Consider the following 18,062-nt stretch of genomic DNA (forward strand, 5'->3'; position numbering starts at 1 on the left):
TTTTCGTCGTTTTTTTTTTTTTTTTGTTTTCTTTTCACTTGATCGAAAGCTGTGCATGCAAAATTGTTCGAACGAGTTGTACACGTAAAAATGTGTTGCACAAAAATGTATACATAAACGTAAGCGCAAACGTCCGCATGTATTTGTAACTTGGTTCGATTTGTTTTCTTCTCCACCCTTTACATAATCGTTCGCGAATGTGTTCCCGTTTGTTCACTGACTGATTTGTGCGCTATTGTTCTCTTTTTCTCCCTCAGCGAATTGCACACATGTATATTATGTGCACGCATGCGTATACATACGTACGTGCAAATATACACACATATATATATACACATATATATACACATATATACATACACTTATGCACATTTTTTGGTAGAGCTAGTCACTGCGCGCGTGAGCGTCCGTCCTCTCCTTCCACTTGCCTGTCCCCCCACTTTAAATCGCAGAAAACGAACGAGGGAGTTTCAGCTTGCCCCTCTGTGTGCATATAGATCGAGCACCTGCATTATACGCGCACATGTAAATGCATCGCCCCTTTGGGATTGATCTGCACGTGCGTGGTTACGCATACAGTTGATCGCTGCCACTACGGCGGATTAACGCTTGTCCAGCGCGAAGGCGAGCAAATATTGAGATAAAAAAGTAAAAAAGGGACCATATATATATATCATATGTACATATGTACATATATCGTATGTACACATGAGGGGGTGACCGTTCCCGCGCAGCCGCCCAGATGACCGGAACTGACTATGCAACTCTGCACAGCACCGTTTCGGCCCTTTTTTTTCCTATCCACCAAGCATAGCTCCGTTGCAGCAACCCAGCTAGTAGCCTCCAACTCAGCGAGCACAGATTTGAAGACCACTCCCTGTGCCCCTTTTTGATTGCCCTTTTTTGACTGCTCTTTTTTACCCCCCCCTTTTTGATTGCTCTTTTTTTTTTCCCCTTTTTGATTGCCCTTTTTTGATTGCTCCTTTTTTTTCCCCTTTTTCTCCCCTCTTGCACTCCAAAATGATTTTAAAAAAAAGCAAGCTGCTTGCACTCTCCCTCCTATTGGCATTTGTGGATTATCTATGCCGAGATGGGCGACGGAAGTGGATCAGTCTGCTCAGCAGCTGGGAAGCCGCCTCATATGATGGAAGCGACGTGATTCTGAGTCAGAGCAGGGGGGGAAAGAATGCCCACATATTTTCTCGAAAGAGTGACCTCCAGTTTGCAAAAGGTTATGAGCAAGTCAGACAGAAGGAGAGGAGCGGGAGTAGCGAGAGAAGCGGGAGTAGCGGAAGAAGCCAGAGAAGCGGGAGAAGCACCCTAGTGTGCATCCTGCCCAGTGGTATGCCCCGCTTCAGAACGCTGCACGAGAAGGTAGAAGCAGAAAAGGAGCCTCTTATCATGGAAAAGACCGAAAATGACGTAAACGTCCTCGGAAACGCAGATCATGAAAACAATAAAGATGAACCTGGGCAATCACAGCTAAAAGCACAACCAGCCACACAGGGAGAATTACCACAACAAACCGTAGCAACGAAAGTAAGTCCACTCATCGAAAAAAATACAATCGATCATTATCTAAACGTATGTTCACAAATAAGGAACAAAACCTTCTCTTTTAAAAATTGTGAAATCTTTTACGAGTCACCAGAAGTTACACTGTACAAAAACCTCTTAGAGGATAAAAGCGAAACAAGGTATGACCTCATAGGTTATGGAACGCTCAATGATGTATCTCTGTACGGAGCTAGCCAGGCATTGAACGACATCAACATTGTCAAGCAGTGGAACAAAAACATATACAAAATTAATTACCTCAAATTGAATAAGAAATCCATACTGGAGAAATTTCAAAAGGATGAAAAAATAGACGCCTCTAAATACATTCTCCATAATGAACACCTTAGGGAAAATAGAAGATACATATACCTAATTAATGGACTTCCTTGGCCATTCAGAAGCCACGATACAATATATGAGTTTTATCAGAAATACTTAGAGGATCAAAACATGCTCCTTGTGGCAAATAAATCTGTTAATAATGTGTTTTTCGATAATAGCTACTACACACGTATACGTGATTATGAAAACTTTTTCTGTATTTATCCCAAGAGTAAAGACTCTTATGAGAAAGGACTAGACTATGTGATCTCCGTTTACTACGATGTGAATATCCCAAAGTTTATCCGTAATAATATTTTGAGTCAGATTTTCCCTTCTCTCATCTTTAATTTACACGAATCTTCGAAGGAAATTACTGATAAGGGATTATCCATGTCAGCTGACGACATGAAGAAGAACGAGCTCCCTTTTCAATTAAAGGATAATTTTTCTCCTGGGGATGATGATTCTGGACAGGAGAAAAAGGATGGCCAGGTTTCCAAGTCCCCCTTCTTTGGCGCCACTGTCCTGCGCATCATCTTCGTGGACCCCATCCACTTCATTTGGACCACCAACGTCAATTTGTTCAAAAAAATTTACGTCATCGTCACGAGCATCTTTTGAGCCCGCACCGGTGCAGCAGCGGTTAAGCTGTTAGCGGCCAACCGGTCAACGGAGCAATCGACCAACGGAGCAATCGACCAACGGAGCAATCGACCAACCGGTCAACCAACCGACAAACCGACCAAACGCATGCTCTGTGACCCCCCCCCCCCCTGTTTGCTCCACCGCGCGCACATCACTCACACCAAGTTCCCAAAAAATACACACAAGTGAGCGAACTGCGCACAACCCCCTCATGCGCGTTGCGCCACTTTAGTTGTGGTCCCCCCGCGACGCGCACCTCATTAGACACCACTGCTTTATTATAATTTGTTCACTCGTCCCGCGCTGATGTTGATGTTTATGTTGATGTTTATGTTGATGCTTATGTTGATGCTTATGTTGATGATTTTTTTTTTTTTTTTCAAAATGCACAGCCATTTATATTTTCAATCCCGCGAAGAATCCCAAATTTTTAACCACCCTCATGCATGTAAAATTTGTCCGTTTCCATAAGGTGTTCAGCCTTTTTTTTTAAGAAGCTGAAAACGAAGGGCCGCGTCCGCCGCATCGCCATAGTGGCAGCTGCCGCGGCGACCACACACACCCCTTGAACAGCTCGTAGAAACAGCCTAAAAAAGGTCACTCCAAAAAAAAAAAATTTTCCCCTTTTATCTTTTTCACCAAAAAAAATGCGCATGCACGTGCATGTATTTAGAAGCGTGCATACCGCTACTCAAAAAAAAAAAAAAAATGATTTGGCTATTGCCAGGTGGTTGGTCGGACTAATCGTCCAACCCGCACCAGTATTAGTTTAAGTTGACGAAAAAAAAAAACAAAGAAAAGTGTATGCTCAATGTTGTGGCAACTCCTCCAAAGGGAAGAAGCGCATCCAGCGTTTGCGTGTACATATATTACCCCAAACAATTGCATAGAATGCACCTTATGAAGGTTGCTGCTAATGAGCATTTTAAAAAATAAGCTACGGATAACTGCATCTCATCCCTTCTAGTCACTGATGCCTTCCTTATGGGAACCCCCTCACCCTCCCTCATGTGTGTTCCCAGACGTCCCTCAATTCCAATTATGATCTACCCCTTTGAAAGGACATTCAGAATTGCTTCTAGCGATAAGACAGCTGGAAGTCCTTCACAAGAATGCCTTATAGCGATTACTCACACAACGGGGCTCTTCATATATTTCCTTTCCCCATTGTAAAAATGCAAAAGGGAGGCACTCAAAATAAATGTGCATCCTTGAGATGGGGAATCCAAGGTGAATAAATTATACATAGTAAAAGGACCCTAGCGTTATGCCTTCACGATATGCCTTCACGATATGCCTTCACGATATGCCTTCACGATATGCCTTCACGATATGCCTTCACGTTATGGCTTCACGTTATAGCTTGACCTTGTAGCCTGACCTGTAGCCTGACCTGTAGCCCAACCTGATGGCTCAAGCTGAACAGTGAACCCACTAGAGGCACTCGCCCCCATCACATCATCTTCATCTGGTAGTACAACCAAAAAAACAAAAAGCAGTACCAGAGAAAAAATGAAATGATGGAAAAGGAGATAAGCGCGACGGAGAGGATAGTCATATTAAGGACGACACGGTCACAGTAGAGGTGCTTCAGATTGTGTAGTTCGCTAACAACTCTGCTGCAGTTGGTGTTCTTCGTGAGTAGTTCCACCTTCGTAAGGATCATATCTCTGAGTGTAATGAACTTTTGTTTTATTTTCTCGAAGAAGCTAATCACATGATTGAAGTTGAGGTTTTCAATATCTTCCACGAGGTACTTCCTCAGAATGAAGACCTGCTGGTTATCATTTCCACTTTTTTTAATCCTTGGTGTGTACTCACTCCATCCTATTTTATCCTTCATATTGCTGTCCAGGTCATCTACAGAGAAAATCCTTTCTGTCCTGATTCTCGATTTGTAAATGAATAGCTTCACCACATTGTCTAAGTCCTCTACAGTCCCTAGGCGTACTCTCAATATGTTGTTTCGAAGGTGATCCCTGATCCTCTGATATTTGGGATCATCAATAGAGGACCTAAAGCTGATGTTGAACTTATTTTCATCCCTTTCACATTCTTCATTTTCGAAGCAAAGAGCAAATGGACTACCAGCAAAATAATACTGATTCAATTTTTCAAAATATTCATCTGTTCCCCATAGATTGAACTGTCCGAATTTTATGTTATCCCGAGTGATACTGGTTGCCAACAGGGCCTGCCTAAGAGTTTCTAATCGGATACGATTAACATATATGTTGTTGTTCGGCTTGGTAATAACCACCCACATGTAGTTAACAAAATTTCTTGTATTTTCTTGAAATGTTTTCTTCATTTCCTTAAAATAGGAATCGAATTCATTTACTCTCCTTTCCATTTCGCTCGTGTCAAGAAATTTCATATTATCTACAATCCCTTTAGTGATATCCTCCGGTATGAGTGGTGACTTTTCATTCTTCAGGCAATAATCAATTGTGGTGTCTTTCAAGACATCAAAATTAAGCTCATTTTTTAAAACCCTATCTGCTATGATGCAGGTGGTTCCTCCCAAAATCGATGCACTAAGTAATGCTATCCCTATGATCAAAATCACAATAGTGAGGAAACCAAAGTAGGCACTGAATACTCCAAAGAGATCTAGAAAAAAATGACTACTATTTCCTATGTCTCCTTTTACCAAAAAGTATATGAACAGAATGAGTCCCACCAGAATGAGAATTGGAGGAATGAGTAACACCATTTTTACAATAAGGATCGATATTGTATATTTTTTTATGTTTTGTTTTATTCTATACTGGTGTACTATCTTGTTCATAGCTTTATTGAAAAGGGTTATGTTTTCATTTACCTTGTCCATATTTTCTCTAAATGTTTTTCCTAAAACTTGGTCAATTTCTTCGAAGGATCCTTTCACTGCTTCCTTTGCGTCATCTAGGGTATCTTGCGCATGCCGCAGATTCACCTCTCCATCTTCGATGACTACGTCTAGAGCTCTCGCTAGCCTCGTCAGTACTGGGTACGTGTGGAAGTACTGATCCTCCAGGATTTGGTTGTTGCGCGTCACGTTTTGTTGCAGCTTCTTCAGGTTCTCAAACGCGGTGAGGAAGGCTGCGCGGGGGGAGAAGTGCAGACATGGTGGTGAGGGAAGTGCAGACATGGTGGTGAGAGAAGTGTAGACCTAATAGTGCGACGAAACGTAGACCTAATAACGCGGCGGTGCCGCAGCCGCCCACTTGGCGGGGAAGCCTACCTGTGAGGAGCGGAATCGGCTTGTCCTCGTCCACCAGCATGTCCGTCTTTATCTGCAGCTTGATGTCCTGATACTGCCCCACGATGGAAACCGCGTCACCCACGATGTGCTCCAGGGAATAGCAGGACGAGTCCACTCCAGTACCCTGCACGGAACAGCGGTCCGTCAGGAAGCTCTCAATCGTGGTAGACACACTGCACACATTCATGTAAATCCCATTCCTCGTCTTGAAAAATGAAATCAAAAACCAGATACCCAAACTAAGCAAAACACACAGCAGGGAACTCAAAAACACGTATGTCATAATGTTAAAGAAGCGCTTCTTCACATTTTCAAATATATCTTTATTTTCACTCTCCTGTTGTTCTCGTTTATGTTTCTTCCTTCTGCACGTTTTGCAACGAATGGCTTTAATCAATCTCCGAACGCATTTGGTATACAGCAATAAAGTTAACAGATAAACACACGTGAAAATGATGAGGAAATACACACACCCCATCACGTACGGGTTTCTTTTGAGGATGTTCAACACACTTTTAAAATCCAATCTCGTAAAGTCTTCCATCCTCCAGGAGGTGTAAAAGACGCTCCACATGCTCTTCGAGAATTCGTTGGACTGGTCCTTCTCGACCTTCACTCTATCACTTGCGCAAAAATACCCAAACTCATTGTGCATAACTTTGGCAATGGTCTTCAAGTGCTCCTTCAACAGCTCCGTCTTCTTCAGGTCGATGCTCAGGTTGTATTCGTCGCTCATCTTGGCGGAAGCAGGCGAAAGGGAGAAGTTGGGGGGGAGCGAAAAGGAGAAGCTGACGAAAGGGAGAGGCTGACGAAAGGGAGGAGCTGACGAAAGGGAGAGGCTGACGAACGGGAGAAGTTGTGGGAGAGCGAACCAAAGAAGAGACACCTTGTTTCACTTTTTTCACAGGCCCAAAGTTCGCCTCTCTGGGGTGGGGTGGGGATCACTTGAACTCTCCGCCACTAGCTAAGCAGCATCAACGGTGATGTCTTTCCTGCCCCCGAAACACACGAGAGTAGGCAGCCACGTGAGCAGTCATGTGAGCAGTCACGTGAGCAGTCTTATGATCAGTCACGCGCAGAACAAACCTTCAAAATTAACGAGAAAAAATCGCGCATTCGTGTGGAAGGCAAACATGTACAGTTACGCATGTCTCGAAGAGTGCCCCCATGTTCTGAACACGTTGCACAATGCACTGAGGTTCGGTTGGTTAGAAAAAGCCCAAGGGGAGTTGTAAATGAATTTGCAGCTTCCTGCTTCGGCCTCTCTCAGGGGGGGGAAGCGGCGGTATGGACAAAAGGGGGCACAAAAAAAAGGGGCACAAAAAAAGGGGCACAAAAAGGGGCACAAAAAAGGCACAAAAAGGGGCACAAAAAAAGGCACAAAAAGGGGCACAAAAAAAGGCACAATAAAGGACAAAGAAGGACAAAACAATTGGGCGTTCCTGACAATTGGGTACTGTCAACAAATGGAGCCAAAATAACCTCCAAATGAGGACAAAGGTGAGCGCGCGAGCAGTGCCACCAAATGTGTGCCATGAAACGCCCTAACCCCTTCCATGCGGAGGACACACTGGTTGGGGGGCTTTCCTACTTGTGCATGTACTGGGCGTACAAGCAGTTGCGCAAAGGGAACATGGGGGTGAACGGGCAGATAATCAGCCGCCTGCTCGGCATGCAGGGGAAGAGACAGATAATCAGGCGCCTGTTCGGCATGCAGGGGAAGGAGCAGATAAGCAGGCGCCTGTTCGACATGCAGGGGAACACCCAGGTGAGCATGCGCACGGGGGAAGAGGAAAAGTACACAAATGCGCCCATATGAAAACAAGTACACACTTATGCAAGTAAGCTCACGAGGGCATGCTTGCGATTTTTCTTTTTTCAAATTTTATTCAGATTTGTGCCGTTAACTGGGCCGTCCTTTTCCCCCCCCCTTCCCACCGCATTAATGTGCGCTTTGGGCGCGCACGAAGAGAAGCGCAAAGTGAGAAAAGGGCGCCATGTGAGAAAAGGGCACCGTGTGAACAAAGGGACGGCAAAGGGACAGCAAGGGGGCAGCAAAGGAACAAGCGTACCGCAAACGTGTGAACAGGAAAAAAAAAAAAAAAATTAATTAAACACAGCCCAGTGTGAGGAAGGCGAAAAAGGGCAACTAAGTGTAATGTGCCCAGCTGACGCGCACAGTTTGCGCCGTTCGGGTTAGAAAAAGTCTATGCTATTGTTTTTAAGTGGAATGCCTCCAGCTAAAATTGGGTTTCCTCTCAACGAAAATTTTAAATAAGAGGCCGTGCCTCCCTTAAGTCTCCGTTAAAGGGAGGCATTTCCTGCACGAAAAGGTGTATGATTTGATTAAGGTGAATGAAAACAAACGAACGAAGACATTGAGGAAGCATTTCACCCAAAGGAGCATGTACACAGCGAAGGGGAAATGCTCACTAGTGTTGCAAACTTCTCAGTTCAGCTGCGCCCATATGGGAGTAAAATGCGAATCAGGCAAAAGGTCATCCCCCCCTTGAGAAGAAAAGGCCCATAATGTTTACACGCCATAAGAAATTACATAAAAAGGGCGATGTAGCACAAACGATTCGTTTTAACTGAACAAAGGTGTGCTTCTCCACGCAATCACGCATGCACAATACTGTCGGACAGAAGTCCAATTTGGTGAAGACGGAGGAGGGTAAAAACAAAGTCCCTTGTTCAGCACTTTATTCACTTCAGCAAGTTGCATATATATCGTGCGAACACTCTGCAGAGGTAGGCAGCTTGGGGAAATTTTCGCACTTTTATTGGATTTTCCTTTTTTGTAAAATAAGCGGGTTTTACCTGAGCGAGGTGTCTAGTCTGCTCACTGTGAAAAAAAAATATATATATGCACACGGTTAGTAGTACCCCCCTCTCCATCCGAACAGCCAAAGGAAGTGACACTGAAGCACTTGACTAAATCTTCTCAGGTGAGTAAATCCGAAAGGGGGAGAAATAACCCCCCCTTTTCCACAGGGAAAAAAGGCCGCCACACATTGGCATCATTTCTTTCTCTCTACTTAAAAGAAGTAAAAGCGCAACAACAGGTATTTTGTCTTATCAGGTGAGCTCCCCAGTACACGCACATACACATGGGTGTGGGGGCATACGTGCCTTCTTACAATTGTAGCTGAACGTTTAAAAAAAATACGCCCTTGATTAGCGTAATTCACCTGAACAGTTCATACAAAAAGTGTTGCAGAACGAACAAACTTGGAGCACCTCATGGAACACATTTGTGGGAAAACCGCTGCAAAGCGTGGTAGGAGCAGGGACAAATCTGTCTCGACCTTTCTCGGACAAATGTTCCCGATTTTTTAAGAAGCGAAGCAGGACTGCCAATTCGCTGGAAAGTCACAACGTTTCGTGTAATCTTAAAAAAAATGTTTCGAAGAGGAGTACTCACAAAAGTTAAAAAAAAGCTTCAAAAAAGGCTTCAAAAAAGGCTTCAAAAAAAGGCTTCAAAAAAAAAGCGCTCGTAAGTAAGCATAAAAAATCACAAAAAATGAAGTGTATCATAACACGCAAATCTTTGTACATTAAAAAAGGAAGAGAAAAAAAAAAAAAAAAAAGCTAGCTAAAAAGAATGACCAGATCGCTGCAAAGTTAACACTTTCTTTAGCTAGCTACAGTTGGGGACAAATAAATTAGATGACTTTTTTCTTTATGGACAAAATTACGCATACGAGCAGTATGACTATATTTATGGCTGAGAAAATGCCAAAAATTAGGAGATACTTTCGCTTGACAGTTTTTCTTTCATTTTCGTTTTGTTCCATTTCGTCTCGCTCTCTTACTTCCTTCAACTCTATGCAATTGTCCATGAAGCAAACTGCAGTTTCTGTGATTTTGGAGCATTCTCGGGAGTGTTCCTTTTTGCTGCTTGCTCGAACTCTCAGTCTGACTCCCATGCCGCAGGACTTTGAACAGCTGGACCACTCTGTCCACTGGTCGCATTGGGGCTTGGCTTCTTCTTGAAGCATCCGATTTCGTAAAGCGGGGTCATTGTGTGCAGTTCTGGGGGGACATGCGGGGGAGGAGCGAATATGTGGAGGTGTGCCTATACATACGTGAGCGTTTATGCACATGCGTTTATGTACATGCGCCTATGTACATGCGCGTGTGCGCATTTGGCATGAGGAGTCCCCCGTGAGGGAGCCTTATGAGCATGCTCCTAGCCCTATTGCGGAATCGCTCAGACACAATAAAAGGGTTCCCCTTCTCCGTCTCTCCCACGAGGAGTAAACAGCACTTGCTTCTTTTCAGCCCCATCTCTGTGCTTTTTACATCACGCAGAGCGTTGCGGTTACCTATCGGTAGTAAGGTGTCCTCCTGGGGAGTGGTTGCCTTGCCCGAAGAAAAAATCTGTACAAGGGGTGAAAGAAATAATTTGGAATGGCGAAGTGGAGAAACAAATTTGCCCTGCGGAGGGGGGGGCCTTGTGGAGCCCAATGCGTGAAGCAGTAGCCCCATCACTCCATCACTACACTGCGATGTGTTTCCATGAGGCCAATTTCGTTCTGTCTGCCGCTTGCGCATGGGGAAATTTGAAATTACTCAGGTGTGCGCTTATTAAGCAAAACAAGAAAAACGATTTTAAGCTGTTCGTCCACATCTTGGTCAGTGGTTGGAGGGAAAAGGTAAAAGTTAAGAATTTTACGAAAAAAAAAAAAAGGCTGGGGGGAGGAACAGGAGAAGGAGACAGCGCGGCACATAACGATGTCGTACAACTTTCACGTCTTAATTGATTGCAGTTAAAATGTGGAGAGAAAAAAAAAAAAAAAAAATGACAAAATGGCAGAATGGCAAAATGGCAAAATGACCAAAAGGGGCACTTTTGTGTGTAAACGTAAAAATGTATTTGCGAAAGGAACAAGTGTACAATTTGTGCATGTCTTTTTTTTTTCCCATTTTGACCCTTAAGCGAATTGTGATTTGAGCTTTTTTGCGTGGACTGCTGTTTGTCGAGATAGGCAGCCTGGGGGGCACCATCGCGTGCTGCCGTGAGCCTACACTCACACGTGCACATCAGCATGGATATAATAATAATAAGCAGAAGGAGAAGGAGAAGAATGCGTGGTACACCTAGTTACACACCAGTTACACGCCCAGTTGTGTCGGCAGACCTGCGCTGTTGCACAGCTGCGCGGGGAAAGGTATTTAGCTGCTCAGAACAGGCTGCCCCCTTTTTTAAAATTTTTTTATGCATGTGTCATGGGTTGAGCGACAGGGGAATAGGGGGAAGGGCCTGACTTGCCCTGCTCATAATCTACATCATTTTTTTTTTTTTTTTTCCTCCCTAGTGTGGCATATCATTTCTTGTCTCTTTGTATACGCTCTGATCTGCTTGGCCCCTTTTTTCACCAAAAGGGGTGAAATCAGACGGGCCAGAACAACGGGGTTGAAAATGCGCAAAAGTAAAACGTAATTACACCTGTAAGTCGGAGGCACTTTCTCCCCTTCTCCGTGGACGCGAACGAACACAGACCCATTTTTCCATTTTGAGAAAAAAGTCAAAATGAAACGTCCCAAATGGCCGCACCAAACAGGTAACATTATTTTCGAAAATGGAAAAAAAAAAAAAAAAATTCTCCCTTTTTGACAACGTCTCAACTGCACATGGAGGTAATCCGTCCGCCCCTGCCTTGGAAAACTATTTGGAGGGATGCTCCTCGCGTGGGGGGGACACACATACTGTTCCAAAAAAAAAAAAAAATGGATCACTTGGGTTTCACAATTGTTCCCTTTTTTTGAGTAAACTCTTTGAGATACGTGGCAAAATTGACGAAGTGGCAAAAAAGGGTTTTTTCCCCCAAAAGGAGGTACCAACGAAGTGGCGCATGTAAAAAAAAAAAAAAAAAAAAAAAATCACATCAGTGGGGCAACTACCTGGGTAGTACGCGGGAGAAACACAAAGGATCCCTTGCCCCCCGTACCCAAAAAATGGATAACACGCACAAGGTGGAGAAAAAAAAAACTGAGGCTGCTAACTCTAACAGGTGAAACACAAAAATGTCCTTCTAGACACCGCGGGGTTGCCCTCACAAAATATGCTTCTTCTCGACATCCCTAATCTTTTTGTAAATCAAAATGAGAGTCAAAATGATGAGGGCAGCAAAGGCAAACGAAAAAAAGTACGACGTGCTGTTGCCCTTGCTGATGATGGTCTCCAGCTTCTGGGCCTTCTCCGCGAGCAGTTTCAGTTCCTGGTTCTCATTAATCCGTTTGGTCAGCCTATCCGTGATGTCTTCTATATTCTTCTTGCTATGTTGTGCATGTGAATGAAATAAGCTTTTGAGACCACTCAACTCTGTGGTGAAAATTTTTTGAAAATGTTTTGGATCTTCAGTTTTATTCACAACATTTTTTTTCACTTGCTTTAACTCTGCGTGTAGGAATTGGACACTCTCCTGCAGCATGTTAAGGCTTTGCAAAATTTTTTTTTCGCTACTTATTTGGTAGGATATTAATTTTTGCAGCGTAGAGGTTACAGTCTTGAGCGCTTCCGCTTGATTGGAGTCCTGTCCGCTAGAGGCATCGCTGGGACCATTCCTGAAGTGCTCCTCCACGTTGCCATCCACTGAGTCTGCTTCTTGTCCTGAGTACTCTCCCTGCTCTCCGTCTGGGAAAATATCGCTGCTAGAAATTGAAACGTGTGTAATTCCTACAAAGGTTGGCACATACTTCTCCACATTCGTGTTGGCCAGTTGTTCATTCTCTTTATAATTAAAGGCACTGAACCCGACGTAATTCTCCTTCGGTATTTGTTTCTTCACCGTTAAGCTGTGAATATAGCTGTTGTTACTCGCATTATACAAATAAACACGCATTTCGTTCTTCTGTGTTGTTATTTTTACATAGATCAGATCTTCTATGCTAAGTAGGTTCAGGCTGTAACTCTTTGTGACGTTCTCCTTCAAGTTCAGATTTTTCTTCCCATTGTTAATTAATCCTGATAAGACTAGGTCGTTTCCACGTAATTGGAAGCCCACCCCGATGCCGTTAAAATCCTTTTTAAATCCATACAGCCCATATTGATCTTCTTCAAGAAGGACTTCTCCTTCTTTATTTACATTTGGTAAGGAGAACTCATTAGGTAGGAGCCAAAAGGCGAAGCCATTTATTTTATTTTTTTCTTCTGTGGAGTTTTTATATGTTATTTCTTTTACCTGGTTGCTTTTGTAGTAACTGTCGTCTATATGTTCTTTGTAGAATTCCTTCCTTATATGGAAACTGAATTCGATGTTGAGAGTGTCTGAGAGGATTGGCTTGCTGTGGTAGAGGAACCCCCTTCGGTTGTATACGTTTGGGATGAGCACTAGGTACTTATTTGTGCTGGCTGTGGAGTAATTGAGGACCCAGCCGTTGCTCAGGTCGTTCACGGTGAAGGGCGAGTTGAATGAGTGCGCGGGAGAGACGTACATGCCACCGCTGCCACTGTTGGTGGAACTACCCGACGCGCTCGTGTGCCGGCTTGCGGACCAGCACAACAGCCCGATTAGGGCCAACAGGAACCTCGCCATGGCGCGCAGGGGCAGGGGGGAGAGGCTTCAAGTGGGGGCGCTTCGACTAAGTAGGTATTCGCGCTGGTCTACCGGCATCGTAGCGTAGCGGCGGGTGAGCAGATTGGTCGAGTAGCGAAGCAGCAGATTAACCGAGCGGCAGATTAACCGAGCAGCAGGTTAACCGAGCGGCAGATTAGCTGAGAAGCAGATTAACTGAGAAGCAGATTAACCGAGCAGCAGATTAACCGAGCAGCAGATTAACCGGTTTGCGGATCGCCGAGCAGCCGCTGCCCAAACAGTGCCGCCAGCGCCGGGAAACTGCTTCCTCCCCCTGGCGGGCCAAGCCACGTGGCCTAAAGAAGCAAAACTTGGGTTGACGTGAAAACATCGCATGTACCTACATGGCCAACACGCATATGTGCTGCTTCACATGAGTACCATATGGCGGAGATGCTCTTATGAATTCCCTTTTGCTCACCGGTAGGTTACAAAAAAATGAAATAAAAAATGAAATAAAAAATAAAATAAAAAATAAATAAAAAACAAAACAACATCCCGCGCGTATGCGCAAATGTGATGTGGCGAAAGAGAATTACAAGAGGGGATCCCCGTGAAATCGTTAAATGGGAAAAAAAAAAATGCATAAGCATATTACCTATGTATGCTCATTCCCCAACGACAAAGCCACGAATATCATCTGTGTGCACCTATGCAAACAAGGAGAAAAATATTTTTTTCCTTTCTTCCTGCTAGCACCTGGTGGAGTCTACGTTACCCTACCCCTCCACACATGATCAAAGTGATTGCTAAAAAAAAAAAAAAAACACAGAAAAAGGGACCTACCAGTTTGTACATTTACAAAAAGGTGAATATGTTCTGCACAAAGGGTAGAAGCTTAGGGAAGCGTCATCCCCCCGTGGGGTACCTCGGCAGGAAGAACTCACACGACGTTTTTTTCTTTTTTTTGGTGCGGCGTGGGATTCACCCTTCGCATAAGCCGACAGCATCGCAGGGCATTGTGTGTATACACTGATTGGCGTTGTGCAGCTAGGTGTTATGTTCCTATCTTGGATTACCTTTGCGTGGTTCACCTGATGAGTTGTTCCCCCCCTGTGGAAACTCCCACACACAGGTGTCACTTCGAAGGAGGGGCAACAGAACTTTTTCCTTTTGATACACTGGGTATGGAAGCGCAAAGCGAATTCGTCCCTTTGGTTGCCTCATGTCCGTTCGTGTAGACGGTATGCGCAGAGTACTGCTGCTACGCGATAGCGCTGCTTCGTTTGGAGCCCCACTTGTGTTTCACCTTTGTGTTGCACCTTTGTGTGGCTTAGCTTTCCCACATGGTTATGGCCCCACACACACCCCGGGGCGAAAAGGAAGATTAACAGTTGGAGGGGACACACCATTGACGGCTGTTCAGCGCAGACAAACTGGGATATCGTTAGGTGGATGTAGTAAAAAAAAAAAAAAAAAAAAGCAATTTTACAGGGGACAGCTCGCGGGAACAACTTAAGCACACCACGTTCCGCCAAACCGTTGCTACGCTTCGTCGCTGCAGGGTCAGGTTTCTTCAGCTTACGTTGTCCTCACATTACATGGCACAACACAACTGTTCGGTTTTTCCCTCTCGAAAAAAAAAAATTCACTTTGTCCCATTTTGGCACGCACATGGATACACTAGACCGCACAAATGCACTGTGTCCTACGTCCGCGCGCGCGTTTACACGTATATACATATGTGAGGATTTTTTTTTTTTTTTTTTGTTCATGTGAAATTTTGACATAGAGCTAACACATGGGGAAACACAATTCAATTCAGTGCAACGAAATGACAATTTTTTTATTTTCCATTCTATGAAGAGTAGCAAAAAAGAAAAAAAAATAAATAAAGTAAAAGAACAAGTCTTGGAAGTTGTGTGATCTTTATTTTCTGTGCCGCTGCCCTTTTTTCGCAAGCTAGCCCCTTCTCATCGTGTGCTCACGTATGCATGCAGGCACGTTCGTTCGCGCGCACGCTATTGTGTAGCTTTTCGCTGGACATGAGCAAGGAGGAAAGGACGAGGGACGTAGAAGAAGAAGCGCACAATAGAGAAGACGCGGCGCACAACATAGAAGGAGCAAAGCCAAGTCGACTGTGTCTGAGAACTCCCCCACTTCCTTTCGTTTTGCTAACAAAAAAAGGAGAAAAGGTGGGGCAAACGCATCGGCTTTTGCTTTCACCCCGCACCATAGAAGCGCAAATGTGCATGTATGTGTGTGTAGAGATGGGTCAGCGGTACAGGAGTCCTACATAGCAACTCACCAAAGTAGCACCCTCTCCCCCGTAATCACACCTTTTCCTAAAAGAAGTTTCACTCCACACATCTGTTTAATCCTCTCCACAGAATGAACGAGTATGCCAAACAACTTTTTTCAAACCAGCCTATCATAATAGACAATGGGAGTGGATACATAAAATCCGGGTTCGCGGGGGATGACGTGCCGAGCCTTGTATTTCCTTCGTAGTAAGACGAATAGTGGGAACACTTCTCGGAGGGACTGCATTTAAGGGGTGTCTGTTGAGGGGATACACCGACTCGTCTTGCTTGCCCCCCTCGAGTGTTACCCCCTCGGGCATCCTTATTCGCGTCCTTCTTTTTGCATATTATTGTGCATTTTTTATGCGTCCTTGGCTTCTGCCCCGTGGAGCTGCACCTATTTCGCCCCCCTTTTTGCACGCAGCGTGGGGAGGCCCAAGTACAAGCGGGTCATGGCCGGAGCGGTGGAGGGGAATATCTTTGTGGGGAACAAGGCGGTAAGATCGGGCCAAATGGGGAAAAAATGGCCCCAAATGAAACCAAATAAAATCAACATGTGGGAGAGGCACGATGTTCACAGACCTGCTGCGTGCGACTCAAAATGGAATGTCTTAACGAGAAAAGCCAGGTCATGCGCACGTGCATGTGTGGAGGCAACTCCCCACACACACACACCCGTTACTCCTTTGGCCCCCTGTAGGAGGAGTACAGAGGCCTCCTTAAGGTGACCTACCCCATCAACCACGGCATTATTGAAAATTGGAACGACATGGAAAATATTTGGATCCACGTTTACAACTCGATGAAGATAAACTCGGAGGAGGTGGGTCTTGTCTCCTCGCGATGGTGCTTTGCGCATTGGGTTTTCTCCCCTTAGCTTTGTTTTATAGGGATACACGTATACACATATGTAATTTTTTTTTTTTTTTTTTTTTTTTTGCGCCCCCATGCCAGCACCCTGTGCTGCTGACCGAGGCCCCACTGAACCCACAGAAGAACAAGGAAAAAATTGCGGAAGTCTTTTTCGAAACTTTCAATGTGCCTGCGTTGTTCATCTCCATCCAAGCCATTTTATCTTTGTACTCCTGCGGGAAGACCAACGGCACAGTGCTCGATTGCGGGGACGGCGTATGTCACTGCGTGTCCATTTACGAGGGTGAGTTGGGGGCAGATGACCAAGGGGAGGGGGCCACACCCACGTGTTAAGGGAGTGCCAAGATGTGTGGCAAACATGTCAAAACATGGGCAAGTGGGGGCATACCTACCGCAAATGGACAGAGAAGCTACCAGTGGAAACGCCCAAAAGAGTGAAGAAGCGAGCCATCTTATTTTGGCAGTTTCAGTGGCACCTTTTTTTTTTGCGCAATTTTTTCCCCTTTTCCAAGCCACTTCACTTGTATGTGCTTCTTTCCACCGCGTCCCAACGCAGGCTACAGTATAACCAACACGATAACCCGGACGGACGTCGCGGGCCGAGACATCACGACTTACCTGGGCTACCTGTTAAGGAAAAATGGCCACTTGTTTAACACCTCAGCCGAAATGGAAGTCGTAAAAAATATGAAGGAGAACTGCTGCTACGTCTCCTTTAACATGAACAAGGAGAAAAACTCATCGGAGAAGGCCCTCACGACTTTGCCGTATATCCTGCCGGATGGGTCGCAAATACTGGTTGGTGGAGTGGGCGCAAAAATGGGGTGGAATGAACACACAGGGTGGAATGAATACACAGGGTGGAGTCTGCCTGCATGCACCTACGTGTGTATCCACCCGTTCGATCATTTGACACACATAATATATGAGCGCCGTTTCTCCCTTTTTTTTTTCCATTACGCCATTGCAGATCGGCTCGGAGAGGTACAGGGCCCCCGAGGTTCTCTTCAACCCCTCTATCCTTGGGCTGGAATATTTGGGTAAGTGAATCTTGGGTGGGAATTATCCAAGTTATTCTTTTCTCAGGTCACAGAATGTCTAAGGGCACACATCCCCTCACGCGCGCACTTTCCCCTGCAGGACTGTCCGAACTTATCGTCACGTCCATAACACGAGCGGACATGGACCTACGACGGACATTATACTCCCACATTGTGTTGTCTGGCGGCACGACCATGTTTCACGGTGAGGCACACTTATCCCCTTCGCGTTTGCGCGTTTTCACGTTTTCACATTTTCATCATTGTTCGTCTCCTCAGTGTGCACCTCAACCCTATTGGGTGAGACACCGGTAGCGTCGGGGGTCTCCCGCACTCTTTAAATGTTCCTTCCCGCCTCGACTCATCTTGTAAATATGAACGCGGGTGTGTTTCTTCGTACAGGGTTTGGCGATCGGTTACTGAACGAAATAAGGAAATTCGCCCCAAAGGACATTACGGTAATTTCACGAGAGAGAAAAAAATGTGATAACACCAATTTCGTCCCCATTCCTCGTTTGGTCTAATGCGTGTGTTCGTATGAAGTTCGCAT

The 18,062-nt window shown here is 45.0% G+C and overlaps 5 protein-coding genes across 5 annotated transcripts; 2 read left to right on the top strand and 3 right to left on the bottom strand.

Moving 5' to 3' along the window:
* Positions 1-1,020: 1,020 nt before the first annotated feature.
* On the top strand, positions 1,021-2,113 carry PCYB_021970 (hypothetical protein; the record flags this gene model as incomplete). The annotated part of the gene is made up of 1 exon (XM_004220546.1): positions 1,021-2,113. A coding segment is annotated over one exon (1,093 nt), but the record flags the coding sequence as incomplete, so codon positions are not given.
* A 1,767-nt stretch (positions 2,114-3,880) lies between these two features.
* PCYB_021980 (hypothetical protein) lies at positions 3,881-6,431 on the bottom strand (the record flags this gene model as incomplete). The annotated part of the gene is made up of 3 exons (XM_004220547.1): positions 3,881-3,947; positions 4,632-5,613; positions 5,756-6,431. The coding sequence occupies 3 exons, from the start codon at positions 6,429-6,431 to the stop codon at positions 3,881-3,883; spliced, it is 1,725 nt and encodes a 574-aa protein (XP_004220595.1).
* A 3,010-nt stretch (positions 6,432-9,441) lies between these two features.
* On the bottom strand, positions 9,442-10,066 carry PCYB_021990 (hypothetical protein; the record flags this gene model as incomplete). Its single annotated transcript, XM_004220548.1, has 2 exons — positions 9,442-9,811; positions 9,909-10,066. 2 exons carry the CDS (start codon positions 10,064-10,066, stop codon positions 9,442-9,444), a joined length of 528 nt encoding a protein of 175 aa, XP_004220596.1.
* Positions 10,067-11,835: 1,769 nt separating this feature from the next.
* PCYB_022000 (hypothetical protein) lies at positions 11,836-13,317 on the bottom strand (the record flags this gene model as incomplete). Its single annotated transcript, XM_004220549.1, has 2 exons — positions 11,836-12,000; positions 12,571-13,317. The coding sequence occupies 2 exons, from the start codon at positions 13,315-13,317 to the stop codon at positions 11,836-11,838; spliced, it is 912 nt and encodes a 303-aa protein (XP_004220597.1).
* Positions 13,318-15,687: 2,370 nt separating this feature from the next.
* PCYB_022010 (actin) lies at positions 15,688-17,520 on the top strand (the record flags this gene model as incomplete). The annotated part of the gene is made up of 6 exons (XM_004220550.1): positions 15,688-15,806; positions 16,024-16,096; positions 16,300-16,422; positions 16,554-16,755; positions 17,029-17,270; positions 17,443-17,520. 6 exons carry the CDS (start codon positions 15,688-15,690, stop codon positions 17,518-17,520), a joined length of 837 nt encoding a protein of 278 aa, XP_004220598.1.
* Positions 17,521-18,062: the final 542 nt, after the last annotated feature.

Source organism: Plasmodium cynomolgi, chromosome 2 (genome assembly GCF_000321355.1).
Source record: "Plasmodium cynomolgi strain B DNA, chromosome 2, whole genome shotgun sequence".
NCBI classification, from domain to species: Eukaryota; Apicomplexa; class Aconoidasida; order Haemosporida; family Plasmodiidae; genus Plasmodium; species Plasmodium cynomolgi.